General features: G+C 34.0%; 3 protein-coding genes across 5 annotated transcripts; 1 reads left to right on the top strand and 2 right to left on the bottom strand.

The window, feature by feature from the left end:
* Window positions 1-1,392: 1,392 nt before the first annotated feature.
* Window positions 1,393-16,594, bottom strand: LOC129789974 (uncharacterized). Its single transcript, XM_055827124.1, has 3 exons — window positions 15,030-16,594; window positions 4,734-4,928; window positions 1,393-2,351 (listed from the first exon to the last, which is right to left on the bottom strand). Exons 1-3 carry the CDS (start codon window positions 15,082-15,084, stop codon window positions 2,140-2,142), a joined length of 462 nt encoding a protein of 153 aa, XP_055683099.1. The 5' UTR covers window positions 15,085-16,594; the 3' UTR covers window positions 1,393-2,139.
* Window positions 4,842-20,315, top strand: LOC129789922 (glyoxylate reductase/hydroxypyruvate reductase-like). Of its 3 annotated transcripts, none has more exons than XM_055827051.1 (4): window positions 4,842-4,946; window positions 18,971-19,216; window positions 19,277-20,052; window positions 20,122-20,315. In XM_055827051.1, exons 2-4 carry the CDS (start codon window positions 19,104-19,106, stop codon window positions 20,238-20,240), a joined length of 1,008 nt encoding a protein of 335 aa, XP_055683026.1. In that variant the 5' UTR covers window positions 4,842-4,946; window positions 18,971-19,103; the 3' UTR covers window positions 20,241-20,315. The 3 variants fall into 3 exon arrangements, with proteins under 3 accessions (XP_055683026.1, XP_055683027.1, XP_055683028.1); XM_055827052.1 differs by lacking the exon at window positions 4,842-4,946 and adding an exon at window positions 18,315-18,476; XM_055827053.1 differs by lacking the exon at window positions 4,842-4,946 and adding an exon at window positions 18,480-18,648.
* Window positions 20,316-20,366: 51 nt separating this feature from the next.
* Window positions 20,367-22,219, bottom strand: LOC129789923 (glyoxylate reductase/hydroxypyruvate reductase-like). The gene is made up of 3 exons (XM_055827054.1): window positions 21,463-22,219; window positions 20,600-21,375; window positions 20,367-20,522 (listed from the first exon to the last, which is right to left on the bottom strand). The coding sequence occupies exons 1-3, from the start codon at window positions 21,573-21,575 to the stop codon at window positions 20,404-20,406; spliced, it is 1,008 nt and encodes a 335-aa protein (XP_055683029.1). The 5' UTR covers window positions 21,576-22,219; the 3' UTR covers window positions 20,367-20,403.
* Between the last annotated feature and the right edge of the window lie 212 nt (window positions 22,220-22,431).

The raw sequence follows: 22,431 nt of genomic DNA, 5'->3' as shown, positions 1-22,431 counted from the left end.
TTTTTGTCCGTAGCGCCACCTACACGGGATTTTAAATGTTGAAATCTTTAGTGAAATTTTCGGGGTGACGTGAAATTTCGCGGAAAATTTTTTATTTTTGTGTTTTTTTGTGATTTGAGAGATAAGAAAAGGTATATTTTTAATTAATTTGCCTCCTTGAAATTCCATTTTTCATCAATTCTTAAGAAAACAATGATTTCTTACCTTGACGACGAAGTAAAGACGAATCTTCTTCGACGTTTATGATGATTCCGCATTTTTTTTAGAACTGAAAAAACCGCGAAATACCTAAAAGAATTTTTATTTTGATTAATTCTTTGTGAAATATTTTATGAAAAATCAAAGCTTAAAGGAAAAATTCAAATCTAATTTTTAGATTTTCCTCTAACGGTATTTTCAAAATCGACCTCACGGCTAAAGTCACGTCGCCAATCTCGGCCAATCTCGTCTAATTTTTTTTATTTTTCTTTTCATTCGGCTAAATTCGGCATTTGTCGATAGAACTCGTAAAACGCGCAATTTTCAAAAAAAAAAAAATCTTCATGCATTTTTTTTTAATTCTGGGAGAAATTCTTTAAAATTAACCAAAATTAAAATAATTCAATGATTCTTGAAGTTCCTCACAAAAAGCATAAAAAATTAGAAAATACTTTCGGAAAATTTTTCACAGAAATAAAAATTACTTTTATATTTTTTTTTGATCAACAAACGTTAGAAATTGCATTAAATTAGAATTAGAACTTTACGTCTTTCACGTTCAAGCCATAAAAGGTCAATTTCATTAATTAATAAATTATAAAAGTTCTTTTTTCTGTAAACTTTATATGGAAGTAATAAGCATATAAAACGTTTCACTTCTTGCAAAGGGTTTAATTTGGAGAGAAATTGACCGAATGTGTGGCCTTGTAATTGGATTGATTGAAGAGGAAAGAAATTATGAATATATTAAATGAAAGTGAATTAAGAACATTTGTAACAAAAGGCAACCCTTCTTTAGCATAATTGATCATTTCCCGACTGACTCACCGCAAATCCACCGTCTCAAGTCTATTTAAAAGAATTTTAAATTGTTTTACAATTCGAGTCTTTGCACAAAAGAAAGTACATTTCGTGTGGGAAATATAAGAGTGGTCATTTGAAAAGACAATGGCGGCTTTTGAGAGAGAGATTTTTCATGAATTTCCGGAAATACTCAACGTGATTTTCATTTTTTAACACCTCACAAACACAACGGAGATTCTTGTGGCCCATGTGAATCATAATTATTTTATTGTGCTTCCTTCTCAGTCTAAAAAAAATAATTGAAAATGATCGCCGTATGAAGAATTAGAAAAATGGCCGTTGATAGCGTCTGTGACCGCCATATTGAAGCATCCCAAGTAAAAGACAAACTTTCTTCTCTTTTCCGCTGTTTTATTTACAAATCAATCAACTTTACACTGTAACATGATGCCTTAAGTGTTTAATCGTTAAACTAACCTTTATTAGAGGAGACCTAATAGAACTGAGATAGGCAATGGGATTAAGGATTTTTTTTATTTCTTTCGGTGCAGAGTATTTGCAAAAAAAATTGAAAATAGAGAAAATCATCTATCGTCTTGGAATGAATTTAATTAATGCAGGGTCTCAATTTAAAAATAATTTTATACATAATTTGAAATTTTGACATTTATTTTTTTGACATTTAATATAATTTGACATATTCGAATACTAAAATCCTCGAAAAATACTAATACAATTTTGTGATGCTTCTACATTTTTTTCAAATATTTTTTGTTCAATAATTTTTCATCCTATTTTCTACGTTTTACAATGTAATTATTATAATAAATTCTTAACAAAAAATTCTGCATGATTCCTCTTTCAATAAATTATTTTATACTTCACACTGACATCTTCGCTATTTGTTTTATGAGAAAGTTCGAAAAGAGATTTTGGAGAAAAAAGGCCCCATTTTGAATTTTTCTCATGTTTTTTTAAGGCAATTTGGTGTAATTTGGAGGTTTGTTCATTTTTTTTTAGGTTATTTGTTCCCATAAGTACACTCTTCCGGCGAGTTGGTCATGCGAGAGCCTTTTCCCTCCAGCAATGTTTTAGAAATAAAAAAACGGTCACATCCAGGAGACCCTACGGGACGGCCTACCAGGCCAGCACTTTAGCCAAAACGGCGGGAATGGCCACGAGAAGGGCTACTGGGCCGTACTGAGAGGCTCCGTTGCAGCCATCATGCGAGCAGGTTTCGCAGAATTCTGTCTCAATGAAGGACGGCGTCGTTGCCTTCATGCAGGTGTCTGGTGGGGTGTTGATGTCCTCCCAGAAGCATGAGCGGGAAACCACAATCTTGTCGTAGACTGCAAGAAAGGTAAGAGAAAAAGCATTAGTCTTAATTCAAAATGGCGGAATAGCAAATAAAGTATTGATTTAAAAGGGCTTGTTCCGCCATCTGTCGGCCAAGCCAGTTTTGAGCGGGAAATTCAAACAATCTCAACGATTACAACTATATTTTTGCATTGTTTATTTAATTTGAAGATAAATATGAAAAGTAATTCTGCATTACATTCAATTAACGTGCACTTGAGCATCTGCAGAATGTGAGATGAATATTAGATGCTGTGAGAGCCAGCGTGCTGTGAGACTAGAATAAATACCATTAAGCAATTTAGAAGCTTGCAATATTTAAAAATGAATTAGATTCTCAGACATTATTGCTGCTAAATGATGAATGTGTTCTTTGATTAGGAGAAAATGCCACCACACGACGTCTTTCGCGCCCGCATTGGCAATTGAGGGAGTTTTGTGGTGAGATGAGGCCCTCTCAATAAAAATCTATGCTCTATGCTACGAAGCTCGGTGAAGGTTCCCTTCACATAATTCGTTTTGACATAGAAAAAAAATCTCTATTTGTGGAAATGTGGCCAATGAGAAAAAAATGTTGGCCATTTCGACGTAACTAATAATTTAATTGATTGCGCAAATAAGCTATCGTGTTATCTAATTAACACTCTGTACTTGGGGCTCTGATGGAAAACTATCAGCAGAAGCTCGATGACTTGAATTAGAATTGCTAATTAATCACCACAACATAGAAGTTCTTATGCGCGAGAAGTCTGTGCTGTTTTTGCAGCTTTTTCTCGAGAGAGCTTTTATGCGCGGATCCCGGGGAAAGGGCAGGAGGGGCCGTGGTATGACCATAATTGAATTGAAATGGCTGGACCATGGACCGTGTGTGCGATAATCTAATGGAGAGTGAATCAACTTAATTGATGATTAGTCAGATGGGACGAAAAACAAACCATCTCTTGCCCCAAAGAGAAAATCCTCTCACTCTCTCTCCCTCTAAAATTCCACGCACCATCCCACGCATTTGATCCCTGACCCACAAACATCTCACGATAGCCCCATCTTCGTGGCTTGTTGTAGCGTTGAAAGGGTCACACGTAATCAATTTGACTGATAAGATCTCGACAATGTTAAATTATTTCCGAATCTACTCTTTGACTCATTCCCCAAAAAAAACAACAATTTGGTGCTAATAAAGCATTTCCTTTCTTTGATGAAATAATAAATTAGCAATAAAATTCTTCAAGAGGTTTTTGGAGATCCCACAGCAGGAAATTCTTTCTCACTGCACGGAAGTATTTTTATTTAAAGAAAAAAAAATCTTTTGATAAAAGCAATTTAATTCTTCACAATCAGGGTCATCTCTCCCATGACTTAATTTTAAATTAATCAAGGCAAACTAAAATAGAGTCAGTGTGTTTGTGAAGTGATCTCTTCAAAGGAGAATTTTCTCAAAGATCTTCACATGATTGGGGGGAATTTTCATGGAACATTAAATTCGTTTTGAAAATCAAGGGCAGAATATTACAAAGAAATGTAGTTGTGGGAGTACAGTCTGTTAAAGAGGATGGGCGGTTATTTTAATTAATTTCAGATCAACGGAAAATTATATTTAGAAATTCATTTTTTTAAAGGTTATTTTATGATTTTTTAAAGAAATCTTTTATTTTTTGTAAAAAGAAGGTTTTGTTTTAAAAAGTTAATTACAAAATAAAGTGATCAAAGAAAAGTTGAGAATAACTAATAATATTTTAATAAAAAACGAAAAAAACATTAATAATTTCAAAAATTTTCAACTCTACAAGACTTCCCAGATTATTTTGCAATAATTCTTTCAAAAATAAGATAGTATGAAATTTTTTCTAACCCTTTCCATAACTTTTTAGTCCCAAAATATTATTATATTACTACAAAAAATTCAGCAAATTATCAAAAAGTACCAAATAGCTTTTAGCAAACTCTATTGCAATTTTTAATACTCTATAACTTTTTTTAAGCCATCTGTGGCAACAATGTCTTTAAAAATAAAGCGCAAAACACGTAAAATGAGTTGCATCTGGGCAATGAAATGCAATTTCAAGACGGATCTCAACGTATATAATTTTCAAATCACTTCTATACGACCGACAAATTGACAATGTGATAGATTTAGCTCACAGCACGGGTTTCAAATGATCACAAGTGATGGAGAATTTATATATTGCACAATAATGGTGGTGCAAATGGGTGATCGTGACGTGAAATTGAGATAAAATGGAGGTTGCGTATCTATAAAAATTCTTCATTTCATTAGAACGATTTAAATTGTGATTCAAATGCAACGTTTCAAGTGAACTTTGAAGTGTGCTAGCGGTCGTCAAATTAGAAGACTTCGGGGGCTTATTTTTACTTACTTTTCTGCTTCATCTTCTTGCACACTGGACGAGATTGTGTGGAACTGTAGGGATTGAGTTGGCTCGGTGGGAAGGAGCAATCCACATAGCTCCAGCGCCGTTGCTGTTCCGTTAGGATGCTAGGATCGAAGGGATCTCCGCAGAAGGCAGCATTCGTGGCATCTGAACTGCACCTCCAACACCTCAGGGCAGTAGCTGGGTGAAAGAAAAAAAGTAAATATATGTTAGGAAAATTCCCCAAAGAAAAAATAAGGTGCGTGTCGTTGACCCAGAAAAAAAACAAGGGGAAAAGGTTGTTTCCACGCGACAATACAAAGCGCAGCCCATAAACAAATCAACCCTCGAAAAGAAGGGGGGTAACATAGAGAAAGGGCCATCCATCAGCAAATACCGCACCCCAAGAAAATTTGTGGAAAGCCATTGAGGAGCAATTTTGGTGCGCCTCAATTTAACTCAGTCTCTCTCCAGGTGAAGCAACATGCTGTCCATCAAACCCAAACCATTTTCAGTCGCTTTGGCGCGTCTTTTTGACCGCACCAACAACAACCCATTCGAAGAGCACATTTCACAAAACTCAACGACCAAAATAACAACAAAAACCTCCTAAAAATGAACTCACGAAGCATTAAGCAAAACATAAAACTGGTTTGGTGTACAAAATAATATATATAATGAAAAAAAAAGAGCCGCAGATGATGTAATCTCGGCAATAGCAAACGCGAAGATCATTCCTAAAAAGCCCCACTTTACCACGCCAGAAAAACGCGCGCGTTCGCTTCAAGAGACTCTCATTCACGGGGACTTGATGCATTCTCGATTTTTCTCTTAGAGCATGATTTACGGGCATTTTATTGCTCTATTCTATGGTATGAAAATGCTTTATATACCTTGCAGCTAAGGAAAAAAAATTCCATATAAGCGACAATCAATCACGGTATTTGCAATTTTTGCCAATTCATCAAAATAATCATTTATTTTGTTCAAAAAATAGTTATAGTTTCTTGCGGAATGAGGTGGAAAATTTTTAAGGTTGCCCTGAAAGTCAAGTGGCTTTTATAGCGTAATAAAATTTTCGTTTCATATTCGTGACTCTTCATTGGGATTAAGTTGAAAAAAAATTAGAACAAGAACGACAGAATATTTATAAATAAGAATTCCTAATTTTTTTGTTTCCAATTTAGAATTTAGAATGATTTTAATGGATTTGTGATGATTTTCATTGAATTTATAGCATTTAAAATGTTTTTGAAAGTATTTTCTATTAATTAAGTGCTAAATTCTTTTATAAAATGATTAAAATCGATCATTGATCTTTAATATGTAGATATAAAGAATTCTGTTTAGATACAACAAATTTTCTATTTTTTATCTTAATTTTGGTGAAAATAACGTTTAACAAGTCAGATTCGCTGTAGATTTATTTATAAAATAAATCATGATAAAAATGAGACGCCTGGTAGTCACCTGGCGCCTCCACTTGTTATTAAATAAATATTTATTAAAATGGGGATTAGGTCTACCTGGCACTTCCTTTTTAATCCTTAAAAGGAGCAAAACTTAAGGAATAGATTCTACTACCAGGCGCCTCCACTTTTAGGAATTAAACTGGAAATAACTAATTTCCGGAAATACAAATGGAGACGCCTGGTTTTATTGAGCGTTCTCACGATCTGTCTAAAATCCACGTGATTTTGGTCCACGTCTGCTTGCCTCCATGACATTTAATATTTATTATTTACTTAAGAACTCACTTAAAATTAATTACCTTCCTCATTTAGAACTCCACCTACTCTTCCAACCATGTTTCAATGAATTTAATGTAAAATACAAATTGTAGGTATCAAAACCATTCAAGAGAATATTAATTGCTGTCCATTAAAATCTGGCAAACTCTACCAAAAGGAATTTTGCAATACCTATTAAAGATTTTCTTCAATTTTCCTCTAAAGTTCCTCAAATGATAAACATTTATACAACAAAGTAATTTGAGTAATTTTCTGGTGGCGTGTTTTATATTTTGACTCCAAATTTGACCCAAATTCATGCACAAAACCAACATCATTTCATGCAGAGATAAAATCACTTTGGGAATCGTGTTTGGTTGACTTTGAAAATAAAAGCGAAATTATTTCATCAACATCTATCTATATTCTTGCCCACACTACGATGGAGCTTTATTTATCCCCGCAGATGTGGCCGAAAAGTCAAATCAACTATAAATTTTCGTGCTTTTGCGTGGAAATTGTAAAATTACGTACAGTGAGGCTACTCCTTCCCAAACACACCAACATTTTTCCTATACAGAAAATTCAACAACGGATTTTCCGTACATTTTATTTGTTCTTTTCACATGTTTCAGCTTATTCTGCATGGCCCATTGTTTTGATTTCTATTTAGCACGAAAGGCTGAAAAAAGCCACGGTGCGTAGATAGAGAAACATGAATAACTAATTCTAAGCTAAAATTGATTAAAACTCTCTGTATGGTGCCTCTGTGAATACACCTCAACACATGCTAAAAAATTTCAAACTCAATTAGGCCAATTGTTAAATATGAAATTCTAATTTATCAATTATCGCTTAATTACGACCTTACATTTTATAATGTTTTTTGTACTGCATGTAATTGATTATTTAGAGGATATTTCTTGCAATAGTCGTCGGAGTTAATCACTGGAAAATTCTTCAAGTTGTTTATGATTATATTTAATGAGAATCAAACTACTCGTTGTTGGTCAAGCATGGGGGGATGATTCTATGAATATTCTTTTGCACACTGTTGTATGGAAAAGCTTTTGACAGAAATATCCCGGAGCTTTGTTTAACTTTTATTCTTTTTTCTGAAATTATTCTTTATGTGAAAATTAATTAAAATTGTTTTACAATTACAAAGGGTTAATCACTAAATTTTTAGGTTTATTTAATTCCTACTGCTTTGGGGCTAAAGTTTTTGAATCAAAAGGATTTAATTCCGCATGAGTTCGAAAGCGATTGCTCTTTCATCAGGTATTAAATATTGTTAGAAAATTGAATAGAAGCAAAAATTAATATTTAATTTAAAGACCGTTACAGATTTAATTTTTAAAACAGGAAAGAAAATTTATAAACCTTCAAAATATCTCTCAATATGCTAAAAAAATCAAGCAAAAGGAGTTAAAGCTCTTTCAAAAAATAAATTCAAGAACATAAAAGTTTCAATAGGTCTTTTGCACGCCAATTGCATGCCTCTTGGTCTTCAATTCAAGAAGCATTCCTTCATGCTTCGCTCTACTTATTTTACACTGTGCAAAATTCTCCTCAATGACCTTCCCCTTGGCTCTTTGGTATAACCATGACACAGACCAAAAAGCCAACCCTCGCGTAAAATTTTTTTCATGTTTTCTTTAAACGCACAAAACATACAAGAAGACATAAAAAAGTACCTCTCCACCTTCAAATTATGTCATATGTTAAATGAATGGATTGAGTTGAAGCCTTCTGTTGCAATTTTAATGGTCTGTTAATTGCTCAATTCTTTTGTGTGTTTACAAAGGCGATCATCGCTCTTGTGGTGCGTGTTTAAGATGTTTGGGGTCGTGATTAAAAAATATTTCATTCTTAATGGACAATCATATGTACGTGGTTTGAGTGAAAATTTCTGCAAATTATGTCACATGAATGGCTAAATGTTGACCATTTTGACAATGTTTTACAAACTACTCATAGTATGAAAAAACATCATCCACTGCCTGTGAATCACCTATTTAAAAAAAGAGACACATGCAAAGCAGGGTGAGGTAATTCAAGGTTGCAGAAAATAAAATAATTTTCCTCCATTTTTTTTCCAACAACCGAGAAAATCTGTGTGATTCAGAGAGTGAGAGATGAATAATTCGCCAGGAAAATGCATCACAAACTTGGCATTATAGTTATTATCTCAACGCGATCGTCATTCAAGAGAAGAATTATTTTTAAAGTTTTTTTTTCTCATTGGTGCTTTTATTTTTATCCACAAATCCCTCCACAGTGGGAGTTTCTCCCATATGTATGTGTTTCCGTGTTAAAATCTCAATTGAAGATGTTTTATTTAAGCAGAAAAAAAGGTGGAGAAGAAAAATGTATTTTAATTGTTGCCTCTAAATAGTGGGATTTTCTCAAGTATAAGAGCACACTCTCAGTGTCGCTCCATCTGATCTTATATGATAAACGGGATGGAGCAGCTGGTATAGTGTGAAAGAAACATTTTTTTGGGGGAAATCTTCAAGAAAAATTCCCCTCTTTGTGCATCGAATGGCATCCAAAATAGTACCTTAATCATCATTCATTCTTTCAGCGCATAAACGATGAAATTCTATCCAGAAAGCCACCGAATGCGCTTCGAAATAATTAAGTTTCCTTTCACTTTCTCACTGACACACATTAAAATAAATAAATTGAAAAAGATCACGCAAATCCGAGTATATTTCCGTGTTTTCAAACGGACTTTTGGGGTGGAAAATTTCTCATCTCTTAGCACGTTAAATACTTTTTCATTCTTTAGATTGTACGCAATACCATCTGTTTGCATGTTGTTACATCATATCCCATCTAATGGGACTTTTTAGCGCGTATTTTACGCCCAGAAGATTTCAGGTGTATGACAATACGACAAAATACCATTGTTCACTCACAGATAGTCAAAAAAAAAATGCTCAATGGCAGTGATCTTCCTCCGAAGAAGAAAAAATAAACATTTTTGCAAAATTTAAATAAATATGATTACAAAGACCTTGACAGAGACACAAGAAAAATATTTAATTTATGAATGAATTGACTTTTAATTTCTCAAAGGTGACAAATTTTTGGGAAAATTGTTTTTGTTTGAAGAAAAAATTTTAGGCTTTGATTAAGCCTTGAACTGCTGAGAATTATTCTACCTTGATCTTTTGAAGCATTGCTGATTATTCATTTTATTTATTTTTTATTAGAATAATAAAAAAAAAATATTTTTCAATGATTAATCGGTTCCTAAAGAAGAAGGATAATTGTCCTCAAAACGTCATTGAAAATTATTCGTAGTGATATATCGTTGACGATTACCTTCTTCTTCAGGTATTGATTTTAATTAAAAATGCAAAATATTTAGACCTTAAATTCGGAAAATAATTTTTTCAGCTTCACTCATTGCTTCGTGAAAAGCATTCAAAAGAAAAGATTCTAATCTAATTTATTTATAGTACACACAAAGAGACAAACTCCTTAAGTGTTAATTAGCACTGTAGAGAGCACCCGGATTCTAATACAAAAACCTCAAAACTTTTTGGTCACTTCCTGAGTTCAAGACTAAGACAGATAATTTACTATCATTAAGGCGTTTGTGTTTCTTTTATAGCCGCGAGAGTGTTCGGTCCATTTTGAAAAGCATCACGAAGGTTGCAAAAACATCTGGGTGGTGATATATTGTTTTATATTTTCTTTCAAGCAGAAATTCTCAATAAAAGTATTGTTATTTTGCAAATTGTGTGAAAAAAATTGCTTATAGAGCATCGCTAGAGTGTAGAGAATACAGAAAATATTCCTCCTCACTGCAAGGAGGCGAAGAAAATGAGCATAGAGAAGAAATAATTATATACATTGTGTTTTGCTTTTGACCTATATTTATAGAGATAAATATTTTATCTATAGATTTTTAGAATTAGTCAATTTACAGTGGCTTTGGCGATTTAATGCGCGCATAAGGACACTTGGGAGCTCCGCACCTAAATAAATACCCCACATGTTGAATTCTAATAGCAATGAGAGACTTGTAAGAATTTATTGGAAAATTTTGTTGTGGCACATGGTGCTATATGTGTAATTATTTATAAAATTTATATATTCAACACACATATTTGGCCATCAAATGATCATCTTACGTAACAACTCCGCGCCAATTGAATTGTACTCCCGAATGAAATATTCTGTTGATCCAACACTTATTATACTTTAGATGATTTGAAAGTTTAGGGAAATTCGAACGTTTCCGATTTTTTTACAGAAGATTCAGAATCTTCTAACTTTTAGGAAAGAATGGTAAAATATTTTTAAGTACTGTCAATTAAATTAAATTAATTTTCTAAATATTTATAATTAAAAATACTTAAGAAAATTGACAGTTGTGTCAAAATTTAAAAAAATGAGGGATTCACACAAATATTTGACAGAACCAATATTGACAGCTGTCCTTTTTGACGCAATATTTTTGACAATTAATTTTTTTCCGTAAAGCGGAATTCAAAAAAAATGTTCTAAATTAATTTTGAATTAAAATTCTGACTAGAATTTATTTTCAAACGTTAGATGACCCATTCTAAACAATCCTTATTGAGATAAAAATTCTGACAGTTGTAATTTCTGACAGTTCAAAGTTCTGACAGTTGTAAATTCTGACATTTGATTGTCATTTAATTTATAAATGCCATCTAACCATTAACTGTGCTTCCCGCCAAATCTTAGAACTTTCAAAGCATCCTCACGTGGTACACAACAATTGTAAACATCAACTCACATGCAACCTCCCTCTCCCCACGGCAAATCCATTGAGAGGCCCTGTGAATCTCACTAATCATATTAGCGATTCATTTGGACTTGAGTGTGTCTCTGGAAATGGCACACAATAAATCGTGATGGGAGTGGTTTTTCTTAGTTTAAACTCGCCACTCAATATTGCGCTTTTCATCATCAACACGAGACATCACTCTGTGAGTTTTAGTTCTAAGTTTCAAATTGAATTTTTCCAACCATAAATGCCGCTGTATTTGTAACCATATTCATGAGATCTCTATACACAAAAAACGCGTCCAAAGTTGAAACCGAGCGGAACGAGTTTTCTCAGGCGCTATTTAAAATCTTTTTTCTTACGGACAGTGAGAAACTCTTAAAAAGCAAGAAAGGTGGTTTTCGCTTTCGAAGAGACAAGCATCGCAATTTCCAACGGAGTTGAGGTACTATATACCTACATAATATTAAATATGCTGCCCCAGAGATCTCTCATAACAGTTTCTTTCGTAAAATAAATTCCTTCCTCATCCATTGCAATTTTCCCTCTTTTTACACATTTTTTCTCATCATGCTCTTAGCCCCTTGCTGTGCGTCCCAATCAACGAGACATTGATGCGAAACTCGAGCATCTCTAATTGATTGCTCTTCAGTTTCTGATGGCCACTGTATAGCATAGAATTCGTAGAGAATAGAAAAAATTAGATGGTCTCGATGTTTTTTTAAGTTTTTGGAAAATTTCCCCCGGAAACATTTCATGGAAATTTTCAAAATATTCATCTTTTGTATTGGGCAAACGTGCGAAAGAATTTTTGTGAAAGTCTCAACGCACTTTCAATGCGCTGGTTGTGCGATAACTGACTTTACTGCACATAATTGGGGTCATATTGGGGGCTTTCCTTTCATATTTTGTCATCTTCAACTGCAAAATTTTCCATGCATTTCATGGGGATTTTAAAAGTGTTTTGAAATAAAGAAATTTGAAAGAAATGTATTGAATGAAATATTCTGCATGAAATGAAACATAAAATTGTGTTTTAAAGTCAGATCAATTTCCGTTGAGAATAATTGCACGTAGATAGCATCAATTGCATCTATTGCTCTAAGGCAGAAGAGATCTTGGTATTAGCATTGACCTTATGTTTGATTAAAACAAGCAAGATCAATAAAAATTATTCAATTGATAAAAGTGAGGATTTCTCAAGCCAGACAGACGCTTTTTCTTGCGATTGTTGGCTTTTTATCACGAATATTTTAGCAATGATTAATTTTTTACTTTAAAATTAAATTCTGTGAAAGATTAGAAGAAAAACTGATACAGAAATGTTGCGTTTTCGATGTCTTTTCTTGAAGCTTCTTAGATCTCAACAAATCCTCTCAAAAGAGCTTTTCTTTCTCCCAATTTTCAGAGCATTAGAAAAGCTTCACAATATTTTGATAAATTGAATATTTTTCTTTATTTTGAAAAATGAAAACTATTAAATGGACATGTTCCTTTCATATTATGTTTTTGCTTTATAAATGGGGCACGTTGCAACGCGTGAAGTAATTTTTGGAATTCAAATGAGGAGAGTATGCTGATAGACGTACTATGTAAACATTAAACATGGAAGTTTATTATGTTCTCTCTTTCTCTCACGAAATCAGCATTATTATTTTCATCGTAACGGCAACATTAGTTGAGAAATACTTTATGTACGAATGGTTCAATGGAAAGTGTCAGTGGACTTTCATAATAATAAAAAAAAAGTATGTATCAACACTGCATTAGGGTATGGGCCTTTGCACACACATGAAAAAAAAATCCAAAGAAAGGAAAACACAATCAATTACAGGTATTCGTGTCTTTAGGGTGGAAGGGGAGGTGTTAATTCGACAAATGATTTAACCCTTCCGATTTTGTATGCTTCGTCATTTAATTTAATATTCATCTTTTAACCCAAATTCTGTGGCCAACACGCCCTCAAATATTTGATTAGCCAACCAACAACGGAAAGGCCATCCACCAGAGCTACATATGAAAGGGCGATGACTTGGGCAGAAGAATTAAAAAAGAACTTTCTATAAGGAAATTAGTGATGAGAGATTCTCTACACACACAAATACACGCCTGACTTGCAGAGTTTCTGAAGCACAAATAGTTTTAGGTGTGTGGACGGCAATTTCCATTTTGAAAATATCAAATTGAAATAATCGAACAAAGAAAACATGATATCATCTCAATGATGACAAAGAATAAATTTGTGTATTTATCCGCAGGGAATTGCGTAATATCTGCCTCGAAGAGGCTCGAAATTGGTTAATTGTGGAATCTCGAAATTCATGTTCTTTAGGCATATTTTGGCGCGAGTTTATTTGGCTGTAAAACCAACTCTTTTCTTCTTCTTTTCTCATTCCATATTATTAACAATATTGACCGTGAACTGAAGAGTGTGGAATTTTTAAGATGATCGAGTTCATAAAGATGTGTAAAATTCTTTATTTTTATGGCTGGTAAATATTTTGGAATTGCGTTCTTGGTGGTTGAACTTGCTGTTTTGTTCTTAAACAGCTCCTGTAATTTTCATGCTAAATTATTAAAGATAAAAATCTAGAGATCGAAGAAATGTTCTTATAACTAAGAAAATTCTAGAGATCAAGAAAATTCTTCAGATTAAAATTATTCTAGAAAATTTCTAATTAATAGTTTCTTTAAGTTTTTTTCTTCTATAAAAATTCTTTTTAAGCGAAGTTAGAAGTTTGAAAATTTGTTCTAAACCACCTGCACGAAAATAAAATATCTTTTTAAAAGAATTTTTTATTTTGATGACTGATTTTATCTTCTCTAATCATCCAAAATTATTTTCATAAATTTTCATTTTTTTTTTAAGTTTTCTATCAAATAAAAATATTGGATATTTAGAAAACTACTTAAAGATTTATTCTCAATATCTTGTTCTAAATTACATTTATTCAAAAATTATTTTTTTAAATTTTTTAATGTCTTTTTATAAAGAAAGAAGATCAATGTCAATATCAATCTTTAAAGATCAATGTCAATTTGTATGACCTCTGCCACAATATTATAAAAAACACTTTAAAATAAAATAAATCGAAATAGTCCAAACCACAAAAACGCGTCTTTTTGATTGACAGCTGTCAAGTCCACAGAAACCACCTTGCGGAAGGCATTTTCAACTAATTTTAAAACATTTCGTTGATTAAAAATAAATTTTCTACACAAATTTCTAAAGAAATTAACAAATCTTTTTAATTGGGATATGATTACATACCAAAATATCTACATGACATAATTTTTAACATAAATAGGCGAACATAACTTCCCTACATCACGAGAGAATTTTTATGAGACACCTATTTTTAACGATGATTGGCATTGCTTCGACTTTTTTTTTACTTGCTGCTCCTGGTCCCCAACATATTGCAAACAAAACCAAAAAGACTTTTCTCGCTAAAATTATCTTTTACACGCTTTGACGATCACATCATCAGTCTTTTGGAGGCAAACATAAATAAAAATGTCGATGATGAAACACCTACAACGTCATTGAATGTCTCTGTAAATCTTTCCATTGATGATTTGGTCAGCAACATAAAATTTAGCAGAAAAAAAATCTTTTGTTGTTTATAATAAAAATTCCATTTCCACGACAAGAAGTCTCTCAGTCTAAAGAAAATAATTAAAGATGTTTGCTGAACATTTCCTTTTTGAATAAATTTAGGACGCGCAAAATGTATTTTTTCTGGGCACGCAAAAAAGGCGCGCATTTTGGGAGGGTTTGGGGGCTTTGTTAAAACTCACCTCCATTTAGGGCCACCACAAGAACCACGAAAAGTAAGAATCCGTATTTTGCCATTTTATCTCCTTTTTGCGTGTTTTTGGTTCCCTCTTTTGTTGCTTCGTTCGCTTGGTTTCGTTTTTTTTCTTTATTTTTTTAGGGGGCTGTTCTACCAAAATTTCTTGCTGCTATATAGCTCACAATCCCACGTCTTAAGAAGCCTCAATCCGAAGAGAATCGATTGGCGTGTATATGAAAGTTAAATAGTTTACCACAAGAAAACACAGAAATAAACCACCACGAAAGAACAACTTGCACGTTAAAAAATCTCTTTTTGTGTAACGTTAAAGAGACACCACCAAGTAAAGTTAAACGGTGAGAGTGATTTGCCAAAAAAGAATCACAAACTGGGTGGGGTACTAAGGAAAGGGCAAAGAGGCGCACAAGAACTTCGTGTCCAGCACTATTGGTATCCAAACAGTAACTGAAATTAACTTTCAGAGACTTCAGGCCAAACCTGTCCCATGCAAAGCGCGCACTAAAGTGAAAAAGTTGCGCGCGTTTTTGGTGGGAGCAACAGGGTGATCCAGCATTCATGTGCTGTTGTGTACGTACACCCAACATTTATTGAGGAATCCCAAACAATCGCATTGAAGTCACTGCTGCGTGACGGGAGCTCCACTAAGACATCCCCGGGAGGCTACACAGAACACACAGAAAGGGGCACTGAGTGCGAGAAAAATATTATATGTAGTACTTAGATGGGAGCAATTAGACTTTGTGTTTTATGCCTCGACAGCACGATTAAATTGTTTGATGAATTTCTTTGTGGAAAAAATGGTAAATTTTTCAGTGGCATTGACTAAGGGGGTAATCATTCAAAGAAGATTAATCATTTCATGTTTTTCTAACGATTAAAATTAATTGTTGATTGGGAAGAGTTTGAGAACTTCTTACGCAAAACTTTAAGAATTTTTTGTTGAGATTTCAACAAATTCCTGATCTTGATTAAAAAATAAAATTAATTTCAAATAAATAATCAGGATAAATTCAGAGAATCGTCATTAAACTCTGCAAAAATATTAATCCGAACAATCGCTTGATAATTATTTAATTATAGGTACCTCTGTGACCTTCCTTATCATTTCAAAACATTGGTCAGACTTTTATTTCTGAGAAGTATTTCCTTTCCTTTATGTTAATGACACATCCATATCAGCAATGTTTTGTAAACATCAATGGACTCACCATTTTTTTGATAAGAAAATTTTATTACATGCATCGGTGATGTTTGTAGAATGCTTCATTGAATGCTCATCTGTAATCTTTCAATTTACGCATTTTCTCGGTATTTTCTTCAAAATATCTCTGCACAGGATGTCTGACTCTCATTTGCGACTGATTTGATTGAATTCTGTTCAGTAGAAGTTAAGAAAACCAGTATTATTTGAGTCAGAAGGTGTAAAATCAAAATGGCGTCGAAAAGAGATAAAAATCAAATAACGCTTAACATATTTAACAGTCGTAAGAAAATCATTTTTAAGTTTCTTAAACCAAAACAGCCAGAAAACAAGAATATTTTATCAAAAACTCTTTAAAATTATCAGAAAAATCAATTTTTAACCAAAAATTCTTGAAATTTCCTGTTAAAAGTTCTAAAACTCACCTGCTAACTGAATCTATTGAAATTTCGTTAAAATAAGAGTTTTTTTATGCCATTATTTCATCCACTCAAAATCGGCAAAAGATTTTTTTTTAAACTTAGGAAAATTCGGATTAAATATTTTGTCTCAACAATGTACCTAATTTCCATACTGACAAACCCCTTTGAACCATTTGGTTCTGGCATTGATCTTACGCACTTCTCCACCCTTTTCCATTTAATTTGTCCAACACCATGGTTCAAGAAATTTGACACACAGACTTCTTCGCGCTTTTCGACATTCATCAAACACACCCAACTATTTTCCGGCCAAATAAAATATAAAATATATATAGTCAGCAGAATCAATCGCCGTTGGGGATCTATCGTGATTTCCTCACTAAATATTTACTATCCACCCCAACCCACCGCCAACGTGAAAATGTATCCCCAATTTCCACGCAGTGCGTTTCCCGAAAAGCCATGGGAAAGGGGTAGAGAAAAGAGGTCGATCGATTGTGGCGAATACACCACGCAATGCTCCAATATTGCAAATTGATGTGGAACATGGCGCGACGCGGGGGTGGAAATAAATAAAATTTAATTATGGAACCCCCAATGACGAAAATGGGGCATTAAGAGCGCACAAAATGAGGCATGAAGATCTCGGAACGAGGCATAAAAATTCACCATGCAATACGGAAATTTTGTGAGAAAAAAATACATACATAGAGCGAGCTGTTTGACTGCCAACAATGAAATGCTAGATGGAGAAATGTCTCTCATTACATAATTTATATCCCTCCTTAGTCTTATGCGATTCCTCCGAGTTCATTTTCAGCTGTTGTCAACGCGCCTTCCCTCCGTCGTCGCGTGGCCTTAAATTACAAACCCCCGCACCGTGTAAATGATGTTCGAACAATTGATCTCTTTTTTTTTTAGCAGGGGACACAACAATCTTCGCGTCTCATCTCCGCACCTCGCTTAATGTTGTTGGCTGGAAAAAAAAGATATAATTTGGTTGTGTCATCGCCAAAGAAGAGGATTTCTTGAGAAAATTTGCTTTTTCAATTTTCCACAATTTACACGCGCGAACATACCATGAATGGATGTCTTTTTGCCCAGAAGCAACACTTGCGCTTCTTAAGCAAACACAGACTGTTTGTTGCAAAAACAACCAACCAGCAAAAATAAATAAATTCTCCTGAAATAAATTCATTTCTAAAGCTCTCAATAATCTCACAAGTTCTGGGATGGTCTGTCAATTGGCAAGATAATCGAGGCATAATGAGTCAGCTTCGATATGCAAGAGACCTCAATTTTTAATCATATGCACACACGAGAATATTTCTCAATAAAATGCAAGCAAATTATGAGGGTATCGTTCAAATGAGAAAGTTCCTCGCAAAGAGACAGGAAAAGTGCAAGAAGGGGCCAGTCAATGAGACACAAATTGAGTGATAAAGTTCTGTTGTGAATAAATTAAAAATTGAGCAATTTCCGTGGAGTAAATTGAAAGAATTTTTGTGAATGAAAATGAAATTCATTAAATGATATTTATCCGTTACGAGGGAATGTGTTTGAATTTTCATGAAACGTCGCATAAAAGAAACAAACAGGGTGGTTCAGATTTTTTAACCCTTGGAGGATTTCGCTGGCCAAAGTGCCCAATCCGACATTTTTTAAATCGTCATAGAATAAAATCTCTAAAAAATTTCGTGATAATTCCTACATTTGTGTGTTGGGAAGTTTCATTACTTCAAGATCGTCGAAAGAAAACTTAGAAAAACATTTTCTTTTAAAAAAAAATGAAGGTCAATCTTTTGAGGTTAGAAACCTCGATCTTCCAAGTGTTAAAATTACTTTAATTGATTTTTTCTTTTTAATTATTTACTTAAAAATTAAGTAATTAATAGTAATTAAGGTAGTAGTGAAGACACAAAAAATGCGATTTATTAATTTAATATGATTAATTAATTGAACTCACCTTTAGAGCGAAGGTTTGAAGGAGGGAAGTTACAATTAAGCATATTTAGAATTACAATGGAGCATAGCTGATTTATCAGAATATTCGTTTAGAATTCTAATTCAATGAATGTAAAAATAAAATTAATTTTTATGAGACATTGATAAAAATCAAAATCAGCTTTAATGCTTTGGTTTAATTGCTGATTTTTGCTCTAGCCTAGAGTAAAAAATCACAACGAAAATGAGAGGATTTTAAGGAAAAAAAATCTGTACAAAAAAGAGAAAATCTTGAAGATTTTTTTATAGTTTTTTTAAGGAATTGATTTTTTAAAATTTATTTTATCTCCCCCGCAGAGAATAAAAGAAGTTCTCAAGAGCGTTGAGGAAGGCAGAGGCGCGTTATCTTTCGAGAGCTTGTCACTTAGCGGTTTTGAAGCAACAAAAAATCTTCATTCACGAAAAGAAATTTGTCAGTGCTGAAGTGAAGATGTTGGCTAGTAAAATTAAAAATCTCCCAAAACTTCCTGCCGAGTGGAGGCCCAAAGTCTTAGTTACTCACTGTGAGATCCCTCAAGCTGGTTTGGACATTCTGAGGCAGAAGTGAGTACCAAAGTCGGCAATTTGTAGCCTTCCGGAGTAACTTTGTGGCTTATTTTCCAGGTGTGAAGTCATCCTCACCACGGGATTGCCTCAGCCAACACGGGAGGAGGTGTTGCGGCTCTCAAAGGGTGTCGATGGGATCCTCTGGGCGAATCATGAGAAGCTCAATGCTGAAGCTTTGGATGTTGCTGGGCCACAGCTCAAGGCCATCTCGACAATGTCAGCTGGGATTGATTATGTGGACGTGAAGGAGGTGAAGAAGCGCAACATTCCCCTTGGCTACACCCCAACAGTTCTCAATGATTCCGTTGCGGATATTGCTGTTGCATTGGCTGTAGCAGCAGGACGTCGCTTCCACGAAGGCCAGCTGAAGATTGCTGCTTCCGAGTGGGAGAGACGACCACAGTGGATGCTCGGAAGAGACATCAGAGGATCAACTGTGGGAATTGTGGGACTCGGTGGAATTGGTCAGACAATCATTGAGCGCTTCCGAGGGTTCAATGTTGGGGAATTCCTCTACACGGGACACAAACCCAAACCAGAAGCTGTCAATCTCAATGCTTCCTTTGTCTCATTCGATGATCTTCTCCGGAGGAGTGACTACGTGATCCTTTCGTGCCCTCTAAATCCTGAAACAAAGCATCTCATCAATAAGGATGCCCTGGCAAAGATGAAGCCCACCAGTGTGCTTATCAATGTGGCCAGAGGAGAAATTGTCGATCAGGAAGCACTCCTGGATGCCCTGCAGCGGAAGCAAATCTTTGCAGCTGGACTGGATGTGACTACTCCTGAACCACTTCCTGCTGATCATCCACTTCTCACCCTTCCTAATTGCTGTGAGATGATTTTCTTTCTTTTTCTTGCTGTTCTGGTTAATCTGTTGCTAATTTGGATTATTGTTTCAGTCATCATTCCTCATCTGGGTTCAGCTACAGTGCAAACTCGCAGCGATATGGCTACTGTAGCTGCGCTAAATGTTCTCCAGGGATTAGCTGGGGAGCCCATGTTCTCACCTGTGCCTTAAATTCTCAAAGAATAAGAGGAAATAAAATATTTTTTATTAACTTTCCAATCAAAAATAAAAATTTATGAGACATCAGAATAATTTTTTCTTGATTTTTTATTACAAAAAATTAATTTTTATTTCAGAGAAAAACTTTTAGAGATTTTTTAATGGTTTATGCGGTTTATGGGATTGGACAAATCATCGGAACTCCTGCTAAACCTTGCAGGATATTCAGAGAAGCTATGATGGACATGTCATCCCTGATTTCCTTCGTGGCGGATCCAATATGAGGGGTGATAACTGAAACGGTTAAAAGAAAAATAATTTTAGAAAGAAAAATTAACAAAATATTTAAGAAAAGAATCAGGAGTTCTTACAGCAGTTTGGAAGGTTGAGAAGTGGGTGATCTGCGCGAATAGGTTCAGGTGTTGTTACGTCCAATCCTGCAGCGAGGATCTGATTATTTTGCAGAGCTTCCAAGAGAGCTTCCTGATCAACAATTTCTCCTCTAGCCACATTAATCAGTACACTGGTGGGCTTCATTTTAGCCAATGTTTCTCTATTGATTAAATGCTTTGTTTCTGCATTCAAAGGGCACGATAAGATCACGTAGTCGCTTCTCTTTAACAGATCATCAAGGGAAGTAAAGGAAACTTTGAGATTATCTCCTTCAGGCTTCGGTTTATGGCCAGTATAGAGAAATTCACCAACTTCAAACCCTTCGAGGCGTTTTACAATTTTCTGCCCAATCGTTCCGAATCCAATGATCCCAACTGTTGATCCAGCAATGCTTGAAGCAATAAGGAATTGTGGACGCTTTTCCCATTGATTAGCCTTGATCTTCAGGAAACCTTCGTATAGACGTCGGCCCATGGTGATCATTAAACCAATTGCAACCTCGGCAACAGGATCTTTGGAGGCTATTCCGGTGTTTCCTAGAAGAATTTTCCGCTTCCGGGCTTCCTTGACGTCGATATAATCGTATCCTGTGTAGTAGGTTGAGATCACTTTGAGCTGAGGACCTGCAGCGTCCAACATCTCAATATTGACCTTCTCATTATTGCCCCACATCACAGCATCAACGCCACGAATCAGCTGCAGAAGTTCTTCTCTGGTTGGACGAGGTAACCCCGTAGCATAGATCACGTCACATCTAACACCAATTTCATCACAATTTTAAAATCATATTTTGAACCTTCTGAGGCCTCAATTAATTATAAAATCGAAAGCTGTAACTTACCTTTTTTCAAGTAGATCAATTCCAATTTTCGGAATATCTCTGTTGGCAATTAAAACCTTTGGCCGCCAATTATTTGGAAAAGGTGGAAGCTCTTCAAAAGCTTTTGCGAACATCTCTCAACAACTTGCAAATCAATACTGAGAGGCAAAAAGTAACTTCTAGTAGGGAGATAAAATACCAAAGCCGAATCTTTATGCTCTTCTTATCTTCTTTGAGATTAATTCGCTGTTATTTTTAGAAAACTCCCTTTCAAGTTATTTTTTTGGTAAAATCGTCATATCATTTAGAAAAAAAAAATGCTGATTCAGTTATAAAACATAAATCGTTCAAAACCAGATATGCTAGTTTTTCTTGCGCTCTTTAGTAAAACTTTGTTTATTATGAATTAATTGTTGGAGGGAGAATTTTTATTAGTTTCTTGTTCTTGAACATCTTGACATGAATTTGTGGCAATTTATGTTTTACTTTGGAATTTTTCTGACTCATTTCTGTTGATTATATTCTTTGGTGAGAATTTTGTAAAGAAGAAAACTTTATTTTATTTGGGCTTTTAGAGTGTTTGATGAGAACTTCCAAGAACATTAAGTTCTTACTTATTTATTTATTTTTTATTTATTTATTTAGTTGATAAAGGAGTTGCCATCATTACTGATGATTCCCCTGATTTAGTTCTTATTGATTTTTTATCAGAATTCAACTACATGCAACATAAATTGTCCCCAATTAATAAGTTAATTAATTAATTAAATTAAATTTTTAATTTATTTAATAAATTAATTTATTTATTTAATTTATTTATTTATTTAATTAATTTTAATTTTAATTAATTAACTACAAGTGTTTGAAAAAAATTAAGGAAAATATTGATTAAAATATATTGCAATCTACCGAAGAGAAATAATAAAAAAAGATTTTCTAGAAAGATTATATTTTCTAAATTACCTATTCTTTTCTTCGATATATCGAATG

This window comes from Lutzomyia longipalpis, chromosome 2, assembly GCF_024334085.1.
Source record: "Lutzomyia longipalpis isolate SR_M1_2022 chromosome 2, ASM2433408v1".
NCBI classification, from domain to species: domain Eukaryota; kingdom Metazoa; phylum Arthropoda; class Insecta; order Diptera; family Psychodidae; genus Lutzomyia; species Lutzomyia longipalpis.
The sequence above is the reverse complement of the archived record's forward strand: the minus strand, read 5'-3'. Positions and strand labels throughout refer to the sequence as shown.

Excerpts from the sequence above, each read along its gene's own strand:
- LOC129789974 (XM_055827124.1), bottom strand. The coding sequence starts at position 15,084 with ATGGCAAAATACGGATTCTTACTTTTCGTGGTTCTTGTGGTGGCCCTA. Across the intron at positions 4,929-15,029 it reads TGTGGTGGCCCTAAATGGAG|CTACTGCCCTGAGGTGTTGG; the intron begins GTGAGTTTTAAC and ends TCTTTCACCCAG. Across the intron at positions 2,352-4,733 it reads CAAGAAGATGAAGCAGAAAA|TCTACGACAAGATTGTGGTT; the intron begins GTAAGTAAAAAT and ends CCTTTCTTGCAG.
- LOC129789923 (XM_055827054.1), bottom strand. The coding sequence starts at position 21,575 with ATGTTCGCAAAAGCTTTTGAAGAGCTTCCACCTTTTCCAAATAATTGG. Across the intron at positions 21,376-21,462 it reads ATTGATCTACTTGAAAAAAG|ATGTGACGTGATCTATGCTA; the intron begins GTAAGTTACAGC and ends AATTGGTGTTAG. Across the intron at positions 20,523-20,599 it reads TCTCAACCTTCCAAACTGCT|TTATCACCCCTCATATTGGA; the intron begins GTAAGAACTCCT and ends TAACCGTTTCAG.
- LOC129789922 (XM_055827051.1), top strand. The coding sequence starts at position 19,104 with ATGTTGGCTAGTAAAATTAAAAATCTCCCAAAACTTCCTGCCGAGTGG. Across the intron at positions 19,217-19,276 it reads TTGGACATTCTGAGGCAGAA|GTGTGAAGTCATCCTCACCA; the intron begins GTGAGTACCAAA and ends CTTATTTTCCAG. Across the intron at positions 20,053-20,121 it reads TCTCACCCTTCCTAATTGCT|TCATCATTCCTCATCTGGGT; the intron begins GTGAGATGATTT and ends TTATTGTTTCAG.